The sequence below is a fragment of the Gossypium hirsutum genome, chromosome A10 (assembly GCF_007990345.1).
Source record: "Gossypium hirsutum isolate 1008001.06 chromosome A10, Gossypium_hirsutum_v2.1, whole genome shotgun sequence".
Taxonomy (NCBI): Eukaryota; Viridiplantae; Streptophyta; class Magnoliopsida; order Malvales; family Malvaceae; genus Gossypium; species Gossypium hirsutum.
The window spans coordinates 2,097,616-2,120,632 of record NC_053433.1 but is presented as its reverse complement, the minus strand read 5'-3'; the positions used below and the strand labels follow the sequence as shown (position 1 = coordinate 2,120,632).

At 29.0% G+C, this 23,017-nt stretch overlaps 2 protein-coding genes across 2 annotated transcripts; both read left to right on the top strand.

Moving 5' to 3' along the window:
* The first annotated feature begins 1,743 nt into the window (after positions 1–1,743).
* Positions 1,744–3,079, top strand: LOC107925121 (actin-binding protein IPP). The gene has a single exon (XM_016855692.2). It carries the CDS (start codon positions 1,856–1,858, stop codon positions 2,936–2,938), a length of 1,083 nt encoding a protein of 360 aa, XP_016711181.2. The 5' UTR covers positions 1,744–1,855; the 3' UTR covers positions 2,939–3,079.
* Positions 3,080–18,031: 14,952 nt separating this feature from the next.
* LOC107924970 (uncharacterized) lies at positions 18,032–21,488 on the top strand. Its single transcript, XM_016855549.2, has 2 exons — positions 18,032–18,577; positions 20,970–21,488. The coding sequence occupies exons 1-2, from the start codon at positions 18,308–18,310 to the stop codon at positions 21,126–21,128; spliced, it is 429 nt and encodes a 142-aa protein (XP_016711038.1). The 5' UTR covers positions 18,032–18,307; the 3' UTR covers positions 21,129–21,488.
* The last annotated feature ends 1,529 nt before the right edge of the window (positions 21,489–23,017 follow it).

Genomic DNA, 23,017 nt, shown 5'->3' with positions numbered 1-23,017 from the left:
TAAAACATTTAATATATATTTAAAAGTATTGATTAAAATCTCGAAAAATTTAAAAGACTAAACTTTTAAAAGTAAAAGTAGAGAATAAATTTGAAATGTGTAGATTTTTAACCCAAACAAAATGTAGGATTATTTTTAATCCCACTAGAGATGTACACAAGTTATGATTAAATAATGGGCTAATTATATCATATATACATTCTTAAAGATATTCATGATCCTCGATTGATATGATACGTATCATATCAATCAAGTTTTTAATCTAGTTGTTAGCTTGACTAGTAAACTTGAATTTGACGCGGAACATATTTAGAATACGTGGATTAAATTTGAAAAATGTGTGTACCAATCACCCAGATAAATTTGATCACCTGACTTGTTAAAAAAATAGCTCTACTAAATTTTAATGAAACTTTTTTAACAAATCAAATTTTAAGTTTTCCATTCGATAGATACATGTATTTTTTAAAATTAATTCATATATTTTAAATATGTTCTATCTCATATTTGAATTAGTATTTAACATCCACGTTGTCGGTTAGACTAAAAGAATAATTTGATTCACAAATATCGATAATTTAATAACGTAATTGACACATTTTAAAGTTTAAAAATTAATTAAAAATCTGATTTGCAAACCTCTCTTGCAATTAACCCTTAAATAAGTTAAAGAAAATAAAAAGCACTCATGGCATTAGGGTTATAGTATAAACAAAGCAGCATGCTATTAGGGTTAGAAAAAAATTCGAAAAATTGAAAATCGATTTGAATAATGATGTTTTGATTCATTTATTCGAATCAAATTGAATTAAATATTGTTGTTAATTTCATTTATAATTAATTTTATTCTTTGAACATAAAAATAAACACTTTATATTTAAAATAGTAAAAATAATTTAAATTTTTTATATAAAAATATTTCAAAAAATTACAATATATGAGTTATTTATTTATCTTTTACCATATTTAAGTGTTTTACTGAGTTGGTGTCACCCTCAACAAGGTCACTAACTCAACAGTGAGTTTATCCAAATCTCCTCATTTGTAGTAAGCAATAAGTATTATTTTGAAGGTAATTTTATTTTTATATATATAATCTAGAAAAATACTTGCCTTCAAACTCAAAACATTATAATATTTAATTTTTGTTTTTTTTTTATTTTTATTTTTTCATTTTAAACAAAGTTATATTATATTTTTTTGTGAAATTTGTTGCATACAATTTTCACCCATGTGACAAAATTCATTTATTTATTATTTACTTTAAAAATTAACTTTTTAAAAAAAAATCTTAAAAAAAGCTTTGAAATTTCTTCACTATAAAACAAATGTAATTTTATTTTAAAAAATCTAAAAATTTAAAACCCTAAAAATTATTTTAAAAATAAATAACATTAAACTAAATTATAATAAACGGTTCAAAAAATTAAAAAAAAACATATTCAAGTAAATTAAATTATAATTAACCTTACAAAAAAGTATATTCAAAGTCATTGTAAACTAGGGATTTCTACGGTTCCACCACAACAAACAACAAAACCTACCCAAAAAAACAAAACATTGAATCAAATGTTTGGTCAGAACATAAACAAGAAATTTCCCCAAAAAATGAAACATAAACAAGCAAAAAACCATAGATATGATCCCCCATTCTTGTATGATACGTACTGTCCATATCTTTATTTCATAGTTTATGCTTAAATATTCACAATCCTCATTGTTTAGTCCGCCATGCATTTTTTTTTTTACCTATATCTGACCTATAACCATCACATTGGTTCTCCCCATTTGACATTGAAACAAAGCATCGGAACTCGCTCGACTCGAGCCCGATCACTTTTCCCGTACAAGTCCAATGGGTTCGATCTCTTCCCAGCAACGATCGGCATCACCATCACCACCACCCGTGTTCAGTTCTTCTCGATATCGAGTGATCGCCGCGTTCTGTCCTAAAGAGGCAGGGCCTAGTACTAATGTTTTCAACTGTATACAATGTTACAACCCTTGTAATAATACATGGGAACATGTTAGCATCATTCCCAACCTACGTGAAAACCATGTCTTAAAGGGTTTTGTGATGGTTTCACTCGGAGAATCTGTTTATGTTATCGGTGGGAGGTTATGGAACAAACGAAAACCTCGGGAATCGAATGAGATTCCTGATGTTGATGTAGAAGTGTCAGCATTAGTACTTCGATACAACATTCGGTTGAACAAATGGTCGAAATGTGCGTCGTTGGGGACGCCACGGTATGATTTTGCGTGTTGTGTTTGTAACGATAAAATTTACGTCGCGGGGGGAAAATCCGGTTTGAATAGCACTCGAGGAATGACATCGGCAGAGGTTTATGATCCGGTTACCGGTCGATGGACCGACTTGCCTAGTATGAGTACGTTGAGGTACAAATGTGTAGGGGTAACATGGCAAGGCCAAATCTACGTAGTGGGTGGCTTCGCCGAAAAAGACGATTCTGTCCCCAACATGCTGACGTTCTCGCCGCAGCGGTGCTCCGCTGAGGTGTTCCACGCCGGAGCGGAGAAATGGGACCTCGAGGCTGGGATGTGGCAATTGGACGTACCGCCGAATCAAATCGTCGACGTAGACGGTAAATTGTTTAGCTCCGGCGATTGCCTTAACCCATGGAAAGGACACATCGAAGCTTACGACGAGAACCTCAACATGTGGACCGAAGTCGACGGGTCACGTTTCAATCCGCCGATCTCGGCCATGGAACGGCTTTACTTAACAATGGCGCCGATCGGGACACAGTTATATTTCTTCGCGGGGTATCGGAAGGCTGAGGAACCGACGAAAACACTGTCAGTGGTTTATATATTCGATACGTTGGCCACCGTCGATGCATGGCGGAGCTTAGAGCCAACGGAGGAAGAAGGGGAAAAAGAGATTTGCAGCCATTGTTGCGTGGTTCAGCTCTGATAAAAAAGATAACTGCTAAAAAAAGTTTTATTCGTAAATTGGCCCATGCACTATACTCCAATTCTCAAATTAGTCCTTAAAGTTTTTTTTTTTTTTTGTCAAAAGTTGTCTTTTACACAATCGATTTCATCACATTTTATCCTAAACAAAAACGCACGGTAAAATTAAAGATCACTCCCGATAAAAATTAAAGGATTAACATGAAATTTGGATATAGTTTAAAAGTTAATTTATTAATAAAGTAAAAAAATTTACCTTAGTCATGTATAAGTAGCATATTCTATAACAAATAAGCGAAAATGTACCATGTAACATACTATAATAGGGATAATATTTTCTCCTTGAAAATGTCTTGTTTGCCATTACATTAATTTAAGTAAAAATATTGTATCTTACATCTTTACTATATTTAATGTTTGAGTTAATGTCGGAAATTGATTTAATATTTATCTTAATTTTTAATATTTTAACTTTACCATCACAGTTAAAACTCCAATATTTTTTATATTTTTTATAAATATATATTTTACACGATTTTTGATTCATAAAGTAAGCGAACCATAATTTATTTTTTTAGCCAAAAATAATGTTGCTTTCTAGCAAGGTCAATATCAAATGAATAAAAAATTTGAATTCGTGTTTGGTTCATTGGTCAAGGGTGTGTACTCCATATCAGAAGTGTTCACAGGTCGAGTCGGGCTTAAATATAATATTAACATATTTTATACTTACCTAAGTCCCGTCTAGCCCAAAATATAAGCTTAAAATTTTGCCCTAGCCTACCCATGTTTATAAATGGCTAATTCAAGCTTATTTTAGACCCATTCATATTTTTTTGAATTTTTTAAAATATTTATATTATTTTTACTTTCATATTTAATAATTTTATATATTTTTCATTTATTAAAAAATTATATGTATACATCTTTAACATTTTTAAATATTTAACATTTTAAAATATTTACATTATAGTGTTATATATTATTATAGATTTAGTTTTTATGTATTGTAAATTATATAATACATAAAAATAACATAATATAATTTATTATAAACATTAAAAAATTAAGTTTTAAATGTTTGAATTCGAACCTGATCCATATTCTAAACGAATCTAATTTTTTATCGAAACTTATTTTTTAAATCTAATGCATGAATAAATGTATTGATTTGCTCCAATAATGTATGAGATATAAAGAAATGAATAAGATATTTCCAATGTATCAACCTTTAGCCAAATACCTTAGCTAGAATGGGAAAGGCCCAAAGCATGAAAGATCATGCGCATGAATGAAAATAAACTTAGCCTACATAGCCATAGACGTGCAAAAGCTAACATATATTATATAATATATTTTAAAAAATTAAATTACATTAGTAGTCCTTCAACTATTAATTTTTTATATCATTTAATTATTAAAAGTTATAAAATAGTTACCTAACTATTAGTTAATGTTATTTTTGGTCCTCTAACTATAAAAAAGTTACAAAATGGTCGCCTAACTATTCAAATTTATCTTTTGTGGTTACTAGCTGGCTAGCAGTGACAACTTTTAAAATTGGCATAATAGCAACTTTAACCCTCAACATTTATAAATTATGTTAATGTAGTTTTTGTTGGATCTGGTGTCCCAAGTGTATTATATTCGTTTTGTATACTTTTATTTTTCGAAAAATTTGTTTTAATAAAAATATTCATTAATTACATTAATACTCTTTGTATATTGTCCTCAATGTTTTTGCATTTAGAGCAAAATGAAAGCAAATATTAGCTTACTAGTTATTTAACATTTAACTAATACTAAGCAGTATTATATGTTCGGATCATAATACGGAAAGATAGTCGTATTAGTATATGAATCTAAACATGTCCTTATTGTAATTAGAAAGGAATAAACCGATTGAAAAACCAATATATCATTTATCAAGTCCAAATGAGGAAAATGCTTTGTCGTGAGCATTAGAGCGAATGACTCCAATAAGATGGAGATATAAATGTAACTGACTAAATTGAAAATACATCAAATATGACCCAAGTATAATAGATCCTAATTTCATTTATGAATTATTCACTTGTGACGTTCATAGTGTGACATATCTTAATATTGAGTGAATGATGGACTATATGTGTGTGACTCATATGCTTTGATGTAAATGAAAACTTGAGTTCAAATAGATAAATAATTGAAAGTTGTTGTATTTAATATATGACTTTCTGCAGTATGTAGTATTGTTCACAATAGTGGAATTCATAACCCAACTAATAGGAAAACAATATCCCTTCATCGACATTACATGATAGATGACAAGTAAACGTGACCACGAATCGTTTATCTTTGTGATAAATGATTTGATTACTATTTGACAGTAATTGACTTTTCATGGAAGAATATGTAATGGTTACCATGTGTAAAATAGGATTATATTAAAAGAACGGATTTATTCCAACGAGATTAATGATATCCTACGAGGGTAACACATTTATGACAATGTCATTAGATGAGCAGTGATCTGCTGTGTCAAATTAGGTTCTCAATTACACTTAATGAGTTTATTCTCGAGTAATTTGAATGTCTTTTCCTTGTTTTTACTTGGTTTTAACTTTTTGATTTAATAAGTGATTTAGTGTGTTCTACGCTATTTTTTAGACTCGAATTGGTAAAATGCGCCATAGGGACCCTAACGGTTGAGTGTTGCAGAGAGTCAAGCACTAATTAAGTAGCTTTCATAGTGGCATGTAATTATGAATACCTCAATTACGATACTATAGTAGAATGACTTCGTGACTAAATAAGTTTACAATTGGAAGGAAAAAAGTCAAAACTTAATTATAAATTATTTAAACCCTAATTATATACATCCAATCGATCTGTGTGCTAGCTCATTGAAACTATAAGTGAATTGAATATAGAACCGAATGAACAAAAATGAATGAAAATGATGAAGTTAGAGAAATGAGTCGCATTCACAAATGAACGTATTTTCTCACTTAAGTATAGAAATAACTTGAGAATTATTTTAAGATTTTCAAATTATTAATTAATTGATAATTATAATTAAATAATTAAAGTTCAAAAATGAAATGAAATTATTAGTTATTATGAATCTTCTGAATACGGTAACGCTGTCATGGCTTTATCGAAATTAGAATTAAGTTGAGAAAATTATTTAATTGAAAAATTAATTTAGCTAAATTGATTAATTAATTAATAATCATTTTGAGAAATAAAAAATAAATATTGAGTTAGATTAAATTATAAAGTGTTGAGTTAAAAGTCTAAGAAATATGTATACTTAATCTAATACAGGAGATGCTCAAATCCTCTCATATTACATGTGAAGGGTGACAACCTTAGTTTTTTTATTTTATTTTATTTTTTTATGTGTTGCCCACATTTTCTAGTTAGATTAGGAGTGCTTTTCTATTAAATAAATATTACTTGTGTTGTTATTATTCAACTAGAATTATCTTATCTCTCATTATAAACAGATGACACTAGTAAAGCTATTAACACACAAGCTTTATATATTGTTATTCTGTCATAAAGTAGCGAGAATGTATTTTTTAAAATTAAATTATATTTTATGGGAATTACAATTTTTACAAGTTTCTATTTGAGAGATTTACATTGTGTAATTTAATCTTCTTATTTTTTGCAATTTTTTTTTTGTGATATTGAGAGTTAATTTTAAAAGAAAGAGAAAAATATGAAAAATATTATCTTAAATTTTTAAGTGTTCCCATTTTTGTATTTTTCAATCTAATAAATTTGTTTTTTTAACTTTTAGGTAAAATGATCACAAAAAAGAAAAAAAAGTAAAAAAGAATTATATAATGTGTAAATGTTAAGGGTTAAAATTTTTACAATCAATACTAAATTGATATAATGTATGAATATTGAGAGTTAAAATTGTAAAATTTATGAATAGTGATTGACTATTACTATAATTTACCTTAAAGAAAAAAAGAAAGGCCCAATCCCAAGTCATTAAGCGGTCAATATTCAACAACATCAAAAAAGATACCTAAAAAGAAGAGAAAGTAAAACAAGAAAAACAGAGGCCAATAAATAAAATAAATAAATAGCACGTAAAAGATCCTTTCACGTGACCCATTTAAGCAAAAAGCTTAATAGCACGAGCCATGCCCATCACCAGCACCTGACACAGCAACCTCAATGCACTGCCCCCACCAGATCACCACCACCGTACTCTCTTTTGGTTAACTACGTATCACACGTGTGATAGTAAAGTATGTACACGCGTGAGAACAGCTTTTTTTTTCTTTTAAACAGTGTTTTGACCCTACTGACAAAAAAATCAACGGGTCAAGACCCCCGAAAGGGATGTAACAATCGATCTGGCCGTTGAAGTATGAGAGAGATAATCTCGAGGGTGGTTAAGACTTAAGAGTTAATCGGTTCTGTTTTGATCGGATTTTTTAAATTTATGTATAGTTTATTTTAATTTGGTTCGGTTTAATTCGGTTCAATTTTTTTTATATATGTTTATTTATTTTTTAGATTAATCTTGATTAAATAAATTTTGTTTTATGGTTTTTAAATACTATTTAATAAAATTTTAAGGTCTTTTTCATAAATATTTTTTAAAAATAATAATTTTAAAAAATATTTAAATTATTTTTATTACTTTAAATATAAATTATTTATTTTTATTATAAAAATTAAAATTAATTATATATTAAATAAAAATAAAATTTAATTTAATACTGAATAATCATATTTTAAAATTTTATAAACCATCCAAATACCTAGATTCAGGGTCAATTTTTGATTTGGTCGGTTTTCTCTCATGCCTGCAATGTAAACAACTAAGAGGAGAAGCCTAGTGTATCAGATTTTTGGAGGGTTAAAATATGTTTTAGTTCCTTGAACTCTTAATAGATTTAAAATTTAGTCCTCGTATTTTTATTTTTATGAATTTAGTTTTTTTATTTTTAAAATTTTAAAATTTGGGTCTAATTGTTATCACTATTAAATTGGTTGATGTGACATTTTAAAATAAAAAATTACTCACTTTGTAGCAATGTAACTAAAAAATGATATTGTAATGAACCTAAATTTAATAAAATAATTTTAATGTTAATAGTTTGCCTTGAATTTTTTAAATCTAAAAAGTAAATAGACTAAATTCTTAGAAATAAAAGTATGATGGTTGAATTCTAAATTTATGAAAATTATAGGGACTTATAACATATTTTAACCTTTTGTGAGGCTTTTATTTTTTCAAATGTGAATGTATTTGAAAGGTCCCTTTATTATATGGACTTATCAGTTTAGTCCTTCTACTGTTGAATGGATTGGTTTAAGCAATTTACTATAAAAAAATAATCAAATAAGGCCAATTAGGAATCGATTTAACATTTTAAAAATATCATTTATTATTTAACATAATTAATATTTTTTACATAAAATTAAACTGTAATTGAGGGAAAAGATCATTTTAGGAAATTTTTTTACATTAATTGTTAACTATGTTACAATTTCGATTTATTTAATTTTTTTAATAATATAAGAATTAATTTGTTATAATCGGACCTCTCAGGTGGTTTACCCGCTTTTTAAAGAACGAATCTTGCCACGTGGAAGATAGGGTAGACGTGGCATGTGAGAGGATGGGAAATTTAGGGACAAGGTGGGGGTTTAGGGTTTTACCAACATTCAAGGGAACATATCATGTGGATGGTTCATGAAATTTGGGGTCTCAAAGGGGCTAATTGCTTAGGGACCGGCACTGACCACCTACGGTGTGGTGAAAACTGAAAGACAAACGCCCCTTTGGGTTTTCTTGCTATTGGCTAATGGCTTTTCCCTCTTCGTGATTCTTACGACAGGGGACTAAACTAGTCTCTATACAATAGCTTGGAATGTATCTTACTAGTTGAGTCAACTACTTCGATTATATAAGAGTTTATCCAATAAATTTTTTATGTGTTATACGGTGGATCGTACATGTTTTTATATAAGTTATCATATTACATTTATTATTTTTTTATGTGTTACCATATGAATTACACACGTGTTATCTTATATTGATATATAATAATTAAATTTTAATAGTAAAAATAAATAAAATTTTTAACAAAATAATTAATTTACATATTAATTTAATATATAAAAATTAATTTGTTCTTTTTTTAAATAAATAAAGTAAAATATAATCGACTCTTAATATAAAATCTTTCTAAATACTTTTACAGAAATATAACTTAATTTATGTAATTTTATTTTTTTAAAATAAATTATTAATAAAATTATATTTTAATTATTTAATTTTAAAAAATTACAACCACATAAAAAATTTTGGGATACATGGGAGGTTCGCAAGAACTGCTGGGTAATGATGTGAAATTAATATTACGTTGGATCATAAAAACATGTATGTCGGATGCTGCCACATAATCATAGCACTATTACCACAAAAAGCTCGGTTTGGAGTCCTTAGGGGGACCACTTTTTCTGAGCTGTCTTTCTCAAGATTTTTGAAGAAAATAATAATACTCATTATAATAAGGATAAACTAAATCCCATGTCATTAAACTATTAATAAAATTATATTTTGGTCAGTCAATTTTAAAAAGTTACAAAATAATTTTTAAACTATTTGAATGTTTACATTTAAGTCATTGGATTGATGAGATTTTTTTTTTAAAGTTAAGTTGACAAGCTTCTAACAATGATTCGATGATCGATACAGTGGAACAATACACATTGATGAGTAAAAGAACATATATTAGATTCAAGCTAATTGATGATTAGCGTTAGAGATTAATGAAGAAAGTTGTTTGGGTTTTGATTAATAGATTTATGACGTTCAATGTTGTATCATGAAATAATTAAACTATAGAAGAAGAGGGGGAATTTACTCTTTCCATTAGTGTCGCAGGTGAGAATGGAGAAGGCCATGTAACGGCACCAAAATGTAATAATTCAGTGACATTAGATGTAATTTATCCTAATAATAATAGGGGATAAGGTAACATCTAATCCCTAAACTTGATAAATTTTTTCAATCTAATTTATGATATATATTTTTGTCCATATTAATTTCGAAACTTAGCAAAATTTTTCAATTTGATTTTTGGACTTGGATTTTTTTAAGTATGAGATGTGGAACTTTAAGATTATGTCATATCATTACTTGAAAATTTTAAAAATTCTATATAAAATCTAAAAAAATAAAGAAGTATAAAGGAATTATAAAAATTTAAAAAAATGATGTGGCACAAGTGTCGCACTATTAAATCTTAGCAAATCCAAATTTGGGGATCAAAATGAGAAAAAAAAAACCTCCAGCATTTTGAGATTAATGTGAATAAAAAAATTTAAGGACCATAATAAAAAATATATCAAATTTGAAGACTAGACACTAGTTTATCCCTAATAATAATAATAATAATAATACTTTTCGCTTTTGTTTTTCATGATTTGACATCATGTTGTAATCTGTTTGTCGTTCTCTCTCTGCGGCATTCACTCACCTTTTTATTTTCACTGCAATTCTTGCTTTGGACTATTCTAGTATTTTTCGAATTTCACCATTTATCTTTCCTAATTTCACAAATACCCACAAATTAAAAATGTGATAATTTCATCAATCATCCCTAAATGATTGCTCAAATTCAAATTTGATCTCTAATTTTAATACATTTTAATTGAATCTTCAAAGTATTAAGTTCTTTTTTATCTGCCTAACCGTCAGGTTCAATATTAATATCAGTTGATATTTGAATTACGTAATTCTACTTTACGAACAATGACATTTTAAAACAAATAATATCATTAAAATTTATAGAAAGTTGTTTTTTTTTTATATCAAGCCAAATCCAGACTATTGGTATGATAGAGGATGAACTTAGAATTTAAATCATACTTTGAGCAGTTTGATGCAAGTAATCTAAAGTACATTTTTTTTTTCATGTTTCCTTGTTTCGAACTTATTTACTAAATCTGAATTCGAATCAAGTTAGACCCTAAACTTTAGGCAATATTCCTTTAACTCTTTGTCTTCTTATATCCATTGACAATATTAGAAAATGGTATTAAGTGACATCTAATTTCTTACTATTCGACTTAATAAACATAGACAAATTATTTCTTATTTTGATGGTCCCAAAAGTGAAATAAACTAATATAAACTAGACAAAGAAAAAAATAAAAAAATAAAGGAGATTTCTGGGAGCTGGCAATGGCCCATGATAGAGTTGAATGTTTTAATCTGTCTAAGAAAAAAAAATTTAGTGTTTAAATAAGAATAATTTTAGTAAAGTTTTAGATTAAATAAATTATTAAAAAATTCATAAAAAAAGTTAGCTTAATTGTTTCATACCAATTTTTAGATCAATTAATTTAATTTTTTTTTTCGAATTGATACCGTAATCGATTTTCGATTAATCAATCTCGACAAATGTTTTCATGGATTGGGAAGCAAAGTCTAGAAGCTAGATGGGATTAGATGGGATTGGGGGGAAGCTAACATCTTTTTAAATCTTTTAGCATGTTGGGTATCATGTTGCAGTCCTACTTTACCATTAAAGGGGTATTTTGCATTCTAAAGATAACCATATATTTTATATAGGGCATGATTGTGAAACTGGCTTAAGTAAAGTGGTGCAAAGCTGGTTGAATTATTTTTCAGATAAAAAAGGAATTCATAATTCAACACCATATTCATCAAATCCTTCTTAAATTATTTTTCAGATAAAAAAGGAATTCATAATTCAACACCATATTCATCAAATCCTTCTTAAATATTAATTTAATATCTGTTAGATCGAGTGATAAGAAAGATACATATATCGAATTTATATATGAATTTTGATTTGGTATAATTATATGCATGAAATTTGAATTATGATTCATATGATCAAATTTCTATCTTTTTAGGTATTAGATTGATTAAATGCTTAAACTAGAGCCCAATCTTTTAAGAGTTGCTCAATTAAGCCTTTTAAAATTGTCATATAACGGTTTGACTTTTATAAAAATATTTAAATAAGGACTTTTCATGCAGTTTAGTTCTATTTGTAGTGAATTTTAAATAAATACTGACGTATTTAGAATAAAACATAGTTTAAAACCTTATTTGAGCAGCTTAAAAAAAAGTTTATCCTTTATTTGGTTTCACTTTTTGTAAATGTTAATCGACCATTTTGAAATGTTTAGTCGTATTCGAATAATTCATAGTTGGACCTAACTCGAATATAAGATCTACCACATATTAAAAGATTATATAAAAAGGAAAAGTGGGTAATGGGGGAGAATGTCTGTTTTGAACCAACTAAAGACATACATATAGGGCCAATAGGGGACAACAATGTCTGAGTGCTTACTGCTCCACACATCGGTTTTTAACTGCTGTTAGTTTTCTGAACCTTGATTACATGAAGGCCGAACAAACATTGACATGTCCATTTCAACACTTTAATTTCCTTTGTATATATATATATCAATGTTTGAATTGGATACAACCGACTAGTCAGTAATGGTCTGGAAATATGTATAAAATTGGTTGATTTGGACAACATTACGGATGGATTGAATCAGTTTTGTAAAATAAATTTTTACGATATTTTTAATGATTTATTTAATTAAATTAGATGAACTGGTTGGATGGGTGTTTATTTTTAGTGCGGTGGGTTTATTTTTATTTTTTTTGTTCACGTTACAGTATCGTTACAGTATAGCTGCTATTTTCATTTTAATTGATGTTTTGATTTGAAAAATAAGAACTGTTAAGCATTTGTTATACTATACGTCAATAATGAAAATTGGAATTATCGTAAAGAGCTAAGAAAGAAAAATAAAAATATGCAAATTTTACGTGAAAAACACTTATCAATAAAGACCACAAACAGAGGAGGAGAAATTCACTAATGTTGAAAACCAATAATATAAGAGGTTTTCTGCTACAGATGTATTAAGGGTTAAACAACTCTTTTATAATCAACGTCTAATAGAATAAGAATAGTCCTATACGAATTCAACTTGTGTAGTAAGGTATTCGACCCTCGGTCCTTCGCCCCTATAGATCTCCAATTTTGCCTCTTTATCTTATTTCTTTGACAATTCAATTGCACCTCAAACTTTTTTAACTGAAATTCGAGTCACACAACTCCAACAACATTCTATTCACAAATAATTTTTAATTATATTAAGTTATTTGATTTATTTTCATTTTAAAACATCATTTATTAAAAGTTGCATGTTAGCACTTTAAAAGTAACTAATTGTGCTAACAAATTGGATTAGCAAATAAATTTATAAAATTGAAAGATCAAATTATATTAAAATAAAAGTGTAAAGATTAAATTTCATTTTTTAACATAGTTGAAGGACCAAATTTGAAATTTTATAATAAAAAAAAACTACACAAGTTGTTAGCCAATAGTTAAAAAAAAAAAAAGAAAAAGCCCATTACACTTAATATAATTTTTGACTCATAAATTTGATAATTAAATCCATTATGACGTTTGTACTTAATTTTGATCCATATTCATACTTGAATTTAGATTCTATTTGCAGGTGATGATATGTTATAATTTCAGAGTGCCACATTTACGGTAGTCAATTATGTTCTAGCATTGCTGGTACTAGTCAGAATGTTTCGTTTCGGTAGTAAACTGGAAGAACAAACTTTAAGTTCTATTTTGGTGCAAATTTCGATTGATATCGGTGTGTACTAGTTGATTTCATTTGTACAATTTTTTAAAAAAAATATTTTAAATCTAAATTTAAAAATTTTATTACTTATTTTGGATTTGTTTAATTATGGATTGTTATATTCATAGCATGGGAGGATCTTGTTGTTTAATTTATGAAATAAATTTTTTGTTTATCTATTTTAAAGCTTATTAAAAAATATTTTTTATAGTTGATAAATATTTATATTTGAAATTTATTTAATCTCATTATTTGATGTTTGTAAATATTTTTATACACATATATCATGTGTTTTTTAAAAATAAGATAAATCCGAAGCGGTAAACTAAAACAGGCTAGTACCTATACATACCAATACCATTAGAAAAACGAAACGTCCAATGATACAATACTGGCTATCTAGGCCAAATCATCAAATTTTGACGGAATCCAACTTCATGAATGTAATACCCCGAAAATTTTTACAGTAAAATATTATCCGTGATATAGTAAAATAATGAAATAAAGTGACAAAAAGGGAATTTTTGAGTGATGTCAATATTGAGAAGTATATTATGATATATTAATTCAAGAAAGGACTAAATTGCAAAGATGAGAAAAGTCTTGTTGCACAAGAGTAAATACTCAAAATTTAAGGGGTTGAAGTGTAAATATAAAAAAGTTGAAGGACTAAGGTGCAAGTATTTTAAGGGTGGAATGATCTAGAAACCAAGAAAAATTGATAAATTAGGACCAAATTGAATAGGTAAAAAATTATGAGGGACTACATCGCAATTTTACCAAATTAAGTGATGACTCAAGGATGAAATTCTAAAAGATCATGAAGGACAAAATGGTCAATTAGTAAGAGAGAGAATTCTAGAATGTAATAATTATGTTGATGATATTTTAAATTAATTAATTGGATAAATATTATTTTATTAATATTTTATGAGATGTTTATTATTATTATATTATTATTTATTTAGTATAAAAGGAAGGAAAGATGAAGAATTATCAACACATTTCCTTTCCCATGCAAACTAACGTAAGATAAGAAGAAGAAAAGAAGTTTGCTTTCTTTACAATTTAGTCATTCCACCAAAAATTTATTATTTTCACCTAAAAATTGAAAGAATTTCCATAGCCATCAAGAGAGAAAGATAGCAAGGAGATGATGGAGAGCAAGAATATCAAGTTGGATTCAAGAAATCGAAGCTGGAGGAGAGAGAAAAATCAAGTTAAAGATTGAAGTCAATAAGAAAAGGTAAGTACATCAAGATTTCAATATGTTTTTAAGTTTGTTATTATTGATAAAGCATGGAAATAATGTTATAGTAGAGTTTTCTTACATAAGGTCCTATGTTCTTGATATGTTAGTGAAGAAAAAATAAGAGAAAGTGATGAGAAATGGTGTAGAAAAAGAAAATAAGGATGTTATAACATGGTAATTAATATCTTGTACTAAAACAGTTTTGGACAGCAGTAGTAGTCTAACTTTGAAAAATCATAAAAAATTGTAAAAATCTAATTATAGGGTGAATAAAATATGAAATTAAAGCTTATTAAGTATAGTTTCTTATAGAAGAAATTATGTAAGCAATGGAATTCTAAATCATGAGACATGATGAATTTTGTGAGACAAGGTCAGAATGATTTCGGGTTCCCCTGTTCTGAATTTGTAAAATCATAAAAAAATTAGATAAAAATAATTAGGGGCTTAAATTTATATGTTTAGAATCATGAATGAGTCTATTTTCAATAGAAACAAATATGAACATCATTCGAATTCTGTACAAGGAGATAATTAATTTTTAGTGAAGAAGGGTCACAACTGTCAAACAGCAGAATAGGGGTAACTTTAAAGAATAAACTGTACTTATTGACTAAACCAAAAATTCTGAAAATTTTATAGTAATAAGATATATGAGTCTAGTTTAAGGGAAAATTAGCGGATCTTAATTTGGAGTCCTATAGCTCGAGATATAAATAATTTAGTGACTATGACACAGATGGACAACTTGAATATTCATAAAAGTAAATAATAAAGATTATAGATAATGTTACTTACAAGTGTGCTACATACATCAAGTATGTGGAATGGAGAGGAGGAGGAGGAAAACATATATGAATATTCATTAAGCATGGCTAATTTGCATATTTTAGGCTTAGGGACTAAATTGAATAAAAGTAAAACTTTATGGGTAATTTTGTAAAAATTTCAGAAACGACCAAATTGCATGAAATGGATTATTCATTATTTAAATTATAAAATTGAATGAAATTATTAATTTAGTTCAAGATCGGGGGAAAACATGTTTTAGGGATTAAATTGAAAAATGTTGAAATTATGGAAAATTCTGATATTTTATAGAATTCATGGACTGTTATCAATATATATGAGAATAATAGCTGGAAATAAGGATTAAAGTGCAAGAATTTTATTTTTTTGACCCTAAGGACGAAATCATCATTAATTAAAAGTTTAGGGGCAAAATGATAATTTTGCCTAGAGCATTAATTAAATGCATTAGAAGATGAAATGAATGAAAATGATGATCAAATTTATTTATAAAGATCCGGACGACTCAAATATGAGACTTGATCGTGGAAAAGAAAAGATATCGGATTAATGAAATTATAAACACAAACAAGAAATGAGGTAAGTTTGTGTAACTTGAATTGTATTTTAAATACTTGAAATATGTGGTTATGTGATGAAAATATGATTTGAATGTTCAATTCATGATATTTGATGAAATATTGATAATACTCGATATAAATTGAAAATAAATCCCAGTTGAATGAAAGGAAAATTCGATGGATCTCTGAAAAGGAATTGACAATAAAAAGGATCTAGCCCGGACGGGTGATCCTATTCTGATATAGCCCTCCCGAAGAATACGTGTAAAATGGATTTAGCCCGGACGGGTAATCCGAATTAGGGTCTGAATTTAGCCTGGACTGGCAATTCAGATCCAAGCTCATTAGAGTAATTGTCGTTGCAGGGGATTTAGCCTGGACTGGTAATCCCGACAATACTCTATGAGTTTATATTACAGGGGATTTAGCCTGGACTGGTAATCCCACTGTAAAGATGAGGTTCGCGGGAGTGTGCTCTCTGATATGAAATGTGTAAGACCATGGTTGAAAGATACCATGACAGCCTGATATGAAATGTGTAAGACCATGGTTGAAAGATACCATGGCAACGTGATATGAAATGAACAAGACCATGGTTGAAAGATACCATGGTAACATGACAGAAAATGAGTAAGACCATAGTTGAAAGACACTATGGCATCATGTCAAAGATAAATAAGACCGTGGATGGGAGACACTCTAACATCTGTTGAACAATTGATATTCAGGTAATATGTATCAAATGACGAATGGTTATATGAAATAATTATGAAGATAGATAAACGAAATAAGTATAAGTACATGGAATATAATTTATGTTAAGTTTGATATAAGCTATTACCGGAATAAATATACATAAAATATATGGAAATGATGGAGCATGAAATATTGATATAATGAAATGAATAATATATGCTTATGAAGACACGGTAAGAGCATGATATGTCTCATGACATGTACATATATGATTATCTTTGATATGTTGAGACAAGGAAATTATGTAAGTTGAGACTATTATTAAACTCAAGTGCGATATGTCGAGAAAATAGATATATCAATGTTGAATTTATATGAGATATGTGCAAGTATACTAACAATGTTGCTGTTTGATGCTTATACAAGTGTCAAACTGTTGATTGAATGGTAATATATTTATTTATATGATGCATTGAATCGGTAAGTATTTAAATTTTTTTTAGTGATCTGTAAATGGTAGTAATGCTCCGAAACCCTGTTCTGGCAGCGAATACGGGTTAGGGGTGTTACAATGAACCTAAATAGACATAGTTGTCAAATTCAGGTATTGAAATGTAAGGAAGAGCAACCAGTTTAATTCGTCAGTTCAACTTTTTTTTTTTCGAATTGGCTTTAACATGAGAAAACCAACCCAACTGACTTTAGTTGAGAAAGCTGACCAAACTAAACCGACTTTGATTTGGTCGATTTTTTCAATTAATCGACCTTCTTATTATATGATTATATAATTATTATATATTATAAAATATAAATATATTTTTGATTTTAGGATTCAAAAATCGATAACCAATCAAATTAACCAATCAAATCGAGGTCAAAATTGACTAATCCATCCACCCGACCAAACTGAAAAATCCGAATGAATCGGTTTTTAGGTTAAAATTGAAAATTGCTCTCCCCTGCTAGGACAAAAAAATGTAAGTAGCAAAGTGAATCAAATTACCAAGGGACCAAAAATTATATTAACCCATTCTTATTCACTTCCAAATAGGTCAGCTCCTTGTAAAAGATTATATAGCCCCACATGCTCACATGCTTCCCTCTTTTTTATTTTTCTCTCTCGCAAAGTCCCAAAATCTTTACCAGTTTAAGTACTCCAAGAAGCTTTGGTTATGGTGTAAAAAGAAAAAGCCTTTCAAGTACTGCCATTACCCATCCAAAAAAAAAAAAAACCTTCCTTTACCACCCACCCACACACTCTCTCTATCTCTCTCATCAACAGACAGCTATGAGAGTTAAGCAGTAAAGGAGCCAAAATTTGCTTCCTTTTTTTTTCTCTTTTTTTATTTTTTGGAGCTGGTGTAAAAAAATGGGAAAAGAAGAAAGCTACTTGTATGGTTGGCCACCGGTAGGTTCACCATTGAATGTTGGAAGAGAAGAACAATGGAGACATTTTGATAACTCAGTGAATGCAGTGTCTTTTGGTTTCGTTGCTACTGCTATTCTCATCTCTATGTTCTTAGTAATGGCTATATTTGAACGGTTCCTTAGACCTAATAACTCTTCTACTACTGCTGGACCTAACCATGGTGACCTTGAGCTTGGTTTCAATGGCAAACTTAGTCACCCATCACCTAAAGTGAGTTCCCCTTTTTGTTCTCATTTCTGGGTTTTCTTTAATTTTGTTCAAAGTTTATTCATTTATGTGTTTAATCCAAAAAAAAACCCATCTTTTTTGACTATTTGGGGTGTGGTTTATTAATTAGCAGTAAAACTGGTTTTAAGCATGTTATAGATACTTAATTAGCTACCAACATCATCACAAGCTTTGTTTAAGCTCTATGTTAAAAAGTTTCTCTTTTATGTATGTTCCTTTTTGTTTTGGGGACCCTCATTTCTTTTTTTTGTTTCTTTCAATTTGGTACCTAATGACATATAAAACATCTCTGTTGCTTAAAATTTCTTCCTTTCAAGTTTCATGCAATTGCATCATACATTTTGCATTAGCCGTAAAATTTGTGGTCATTTTTGTGTACTTAATTGGCTATCAATATCATTATAAGCTTTTTCTTTAGGCAAAAGAGATTTTTTGTGGACATTTTTTCCCCATTCCTTGCAAGCTTTGTCTAAGCTCAATGTTAAAGCTTTCTCTTTTATGTATGTTCCTTTTTGTCTTGGGGACCCTCATTTAAAGATTGCTAATGAGGGCTTATTTTTCTTTCAATTTGCTACCTAATGATATATAAAGCATTTCAGTTGCTTAAATTTTCTTCCTTTCAAGTTTCATGCAATTGCGAAGTTTGCATCTTTTTTAGTCAAAGATCTTTTCTCTGGAACAGTCAATTGTCTGTCATTGTATTTATTAATATTTAGGCAAAATGTCCCACTGAAGTTGAATGGTTTGGGCCCCCTTGAAGAGTATATATAACAAATAGATATGGTTGTTTATGTTTTAGAGTTTGGACCCTACCAATTTACCATGGCCATACATGGGAATGGGAGCAAATGGTTACCTTGTTGTGCACTCTGATAATTTGCTCCCTTGGATTCTTTTGATAATGAAGATCATGTATGATCCACTTTCATTATGGAAAGTGTGATAAGGCAAATTTAGATGAATTATCACTGTTTTAGGGTATCCTATGAGTGTAATTCTGCATTTTTATGCAACAAATCTTTAGCCTACTTCAAGTCCAAAACCCTCTAAATTGTTCAATATAGGAGTAAAAGTATCATGGAGGCCCTTGTAGTAGGAGTTGGATTGCATTTTGCTCCCCTTTACTCAGAAAAATGGGCAAATTAATCCCTGTACATTAGATCAAGGAGTAAATTGGTCATTTTTATTAAAAATTACATTCATTTGTATTGTTAAAAGCTGACGTGAACTTAGTGACATATGGCTTGTCGCGTGTACCTCATGCTAACATATAGGGATCAGTTTTTTACAGCGAAAATGGATGAAGTTTTAAACAGAACGCGACAGTTTTGGTGGTGGTGATAGGTTGCATCAGATCAACCAGTACTCCTGATTTTGTGTTCGGGACCTGTGTTTTCTTATATTCTGGCATCTTGAGACATGATAATGTTTTTGAGTAGCACCTATTTGGGGAAGCTAGGATTTTTTTGTTGAGGGTTGGAAGTTAATGCTTTGTTGTGTTTGCGGGACCGAATCCTTTAGGATACTGTTGGATATATCAACAAACAAGATACATTCTTGTCGATGTGATCAATTAGTCCGGCTTAATTGCAATCCTGGAAAAGCATTCTATTCTATTGATAAGTAACTTAGAAGTAACTGTCAGTTTTGAATTTGAATGCAAACCTGTAATGTTGATATTTGAGATAATGCGCTGCCCTCTCTTCTACGTTAAGAATTGTAGGAATTTACGGTATCGATTGGTTGTTTTGTTTTCACGTATTGCTAAGTAGATTGTTGACTTCTATGTTCATATAATCTTTATGTTTTGATGCTGTCTGGCACATTGTTTTGTTATTTTTTTCAAGGCAATTAAAACATCAAATCTGCATGATTGGTGGTTCGAGTTTTGTCCGATTGTTTAATATTACAACAGCTTGGTGGGTTGTTGGTTTGTGATCGTAAGGTAGTACCAGTAAGGTCCATGCTTTTAAAAAAAAGGATGCTTGTCTAGGAAATGTCAACTAGGTAGGGCCTAAATTGGTGGCTTTATATAGCTTTTCCTTCAATTGCTTTTAACCCTCATTTGGCTAAGAAAAATCTCTACCTTTGGCTTCGGATTTATCCATTTCTCGAACTTTAGAAACTAGCTCGATATAGCCTCATATGTTGATATCTCTGAACTGCTCAACGTGATATCATGCATTGTTACATTTTCTTTCTCTTGCAGAGCCTTAATCTTTTATTGGTGTTGTTGCATATAACTTCATTTTTTTCAATAATTTCGGTGAAATTATTGTTTTTCTATGCTTTGAGTGTTGACCAAGTCAAGTCCTCGACTTTCCAAGATAATACAATGTTCTTATAAAGGTAGTCTACTTTGACATTTTTGCAGATGACGGTATACACCAGTGGAGTTTCTGTATTAATGCCGGGTGATGAAATTCCTACTTTCATCGCTCACCCAGCTCCAGTTCCCTGTCCCCCTGAACGCCCTTCATTACTGCAGCATCAACATGATTCAACGGCCAATCCCGACTACCATAACCATTGACACAAGTCATTGACAGAGAAACTCAAGAAACTGATTCCCACATGCTACACCGAACAACTATCACAATTACTCTCCCGGAAGTTTTCAATGAACAAGTAGAGACCGTCTAGTTGGATCGGAGTTGCCCTTTTTTCTCCGCTACTCGACCATAAAGATCTATATATATTGTGTATATATAGAGAGAGAGTTTTTGGTGGATTGCCTAGCTATGGCAATACTTAAAAATTTCCACCATTAAATGTAAAAAAAGTTGAGGTAATATTAATATAATTGTTCTTTTGAGAATATGGAAAGAAGTTTCAAAGGGCAGCTTGTTACATATGGAATGGAAATTAATTGTAAAACAGTGTATTTAATTTTTAAACCTCCATATTTACACCAGCTTGTTTTAAATGCAAAAATTATGCTGGTTTGAACTATAATTTCTTCAAATAACAAGTTTCTCCATTAATGGAACACTGTTGTTCTTCAAAATAGAAGGCTTGGAATATATGTACATACATTTTGAACAATATATATATGCATACATATCCATATATACATCACCTGGTTTGAACTTTTTGTTTTTGACAACTTTTATGCGGTGTTTTTTAAGTTATTTTTACTATTTTAATCATAAAAATTTAAAATTAATAAAAATAAATTTTGAACTCAGGGGTGTAGCAGTGAGGGCCCTTTTAAAATGATTTTTTTTCATTTAAGCCATTTTAAATTTTTAAAATTTTAATTTAGTAAAGGTAAAATTATATTTTAGCCCTCCTAAAAATGATAATTTTCTGGCTTCACCCCTGACCACGAGATTCATAAAAGTTTTTAAAATGCTAATTCTATTAAAACTTGACCTTAATAGATTCCTATTTAACAGTACATGCAATTATGGATTAAATTGATAAATTTAATAATAAAAGGATTAATTTTATAAAAAAAACCCCATACTCTAGACCTACCAGGGACGAGAAGGAGCGGACTATTGGAGCCAAATATATAATAAAAGTCAAAACCAACCGTTAGATTAATACATGTATTATTATCTGATTTATTCGACTCAAATTATAGATTTTTTTAACGTTATGTGTGTATATATATATGTTTCCGTTAAAGCTTTCGCTTTCGGTCATTGAGGGGGCAGCAGCTAGTAGGAATCCAGCTAAAAGAAAAGGGTGACAGGCATGCATGCATGTTATATGTAGCAGATTGTGATTTATCATTCAACATATCACACATTATTGAAAAAAGAATTTAAGGTTAAACTACTTTTTGAGGTTTAAATTTGACAATTATTTTCATATTAAGGTATTGGTTAAGTTAGACTCTGAATTTAGTAATTGTTCTCAAATTGTGACTTGAATTTTTTTGTCTAAGTTAGTCTATGAGATTTTCTTGAAAACCGTAAGCCCCAGTATGAGAATCATTGTCAATTTTGAGACTAATTTGCACAAAGAAAAATTTAAGCCATAATATGGAAACAATTATCAACTTCAGGAACTAACTTGGACTAAAATAAAGTTTAAGCTCCAATATGAGAGTTGTTATCAACTTCATGCCTTAAATAGTGATTTAACATTTTTTTAATACAAGTAAAACTTAATTTAAGTTGAATATTATTGTCACGTACAGGGGTGAAGTAAAAAAAATTGTTTTAGAAGATTAGAGATGAATTATAAATTTTTTAGCGAGTCAAACTGTAAATTTACAATTATATTAACATATAATTTCACATTAAATAGTTAATAATAAATTTACCATTTTGGAAGATGAAAGCCTCATTTTCCTTGCCCTTGATTATGAATAACAACAAAGTAAAACTGGTTTTAAACACTATACAATTTTATAATTTAGGATTTACATTAACTATGGTAATTTTAGTTTTAATGGAATGTTTCACTAAA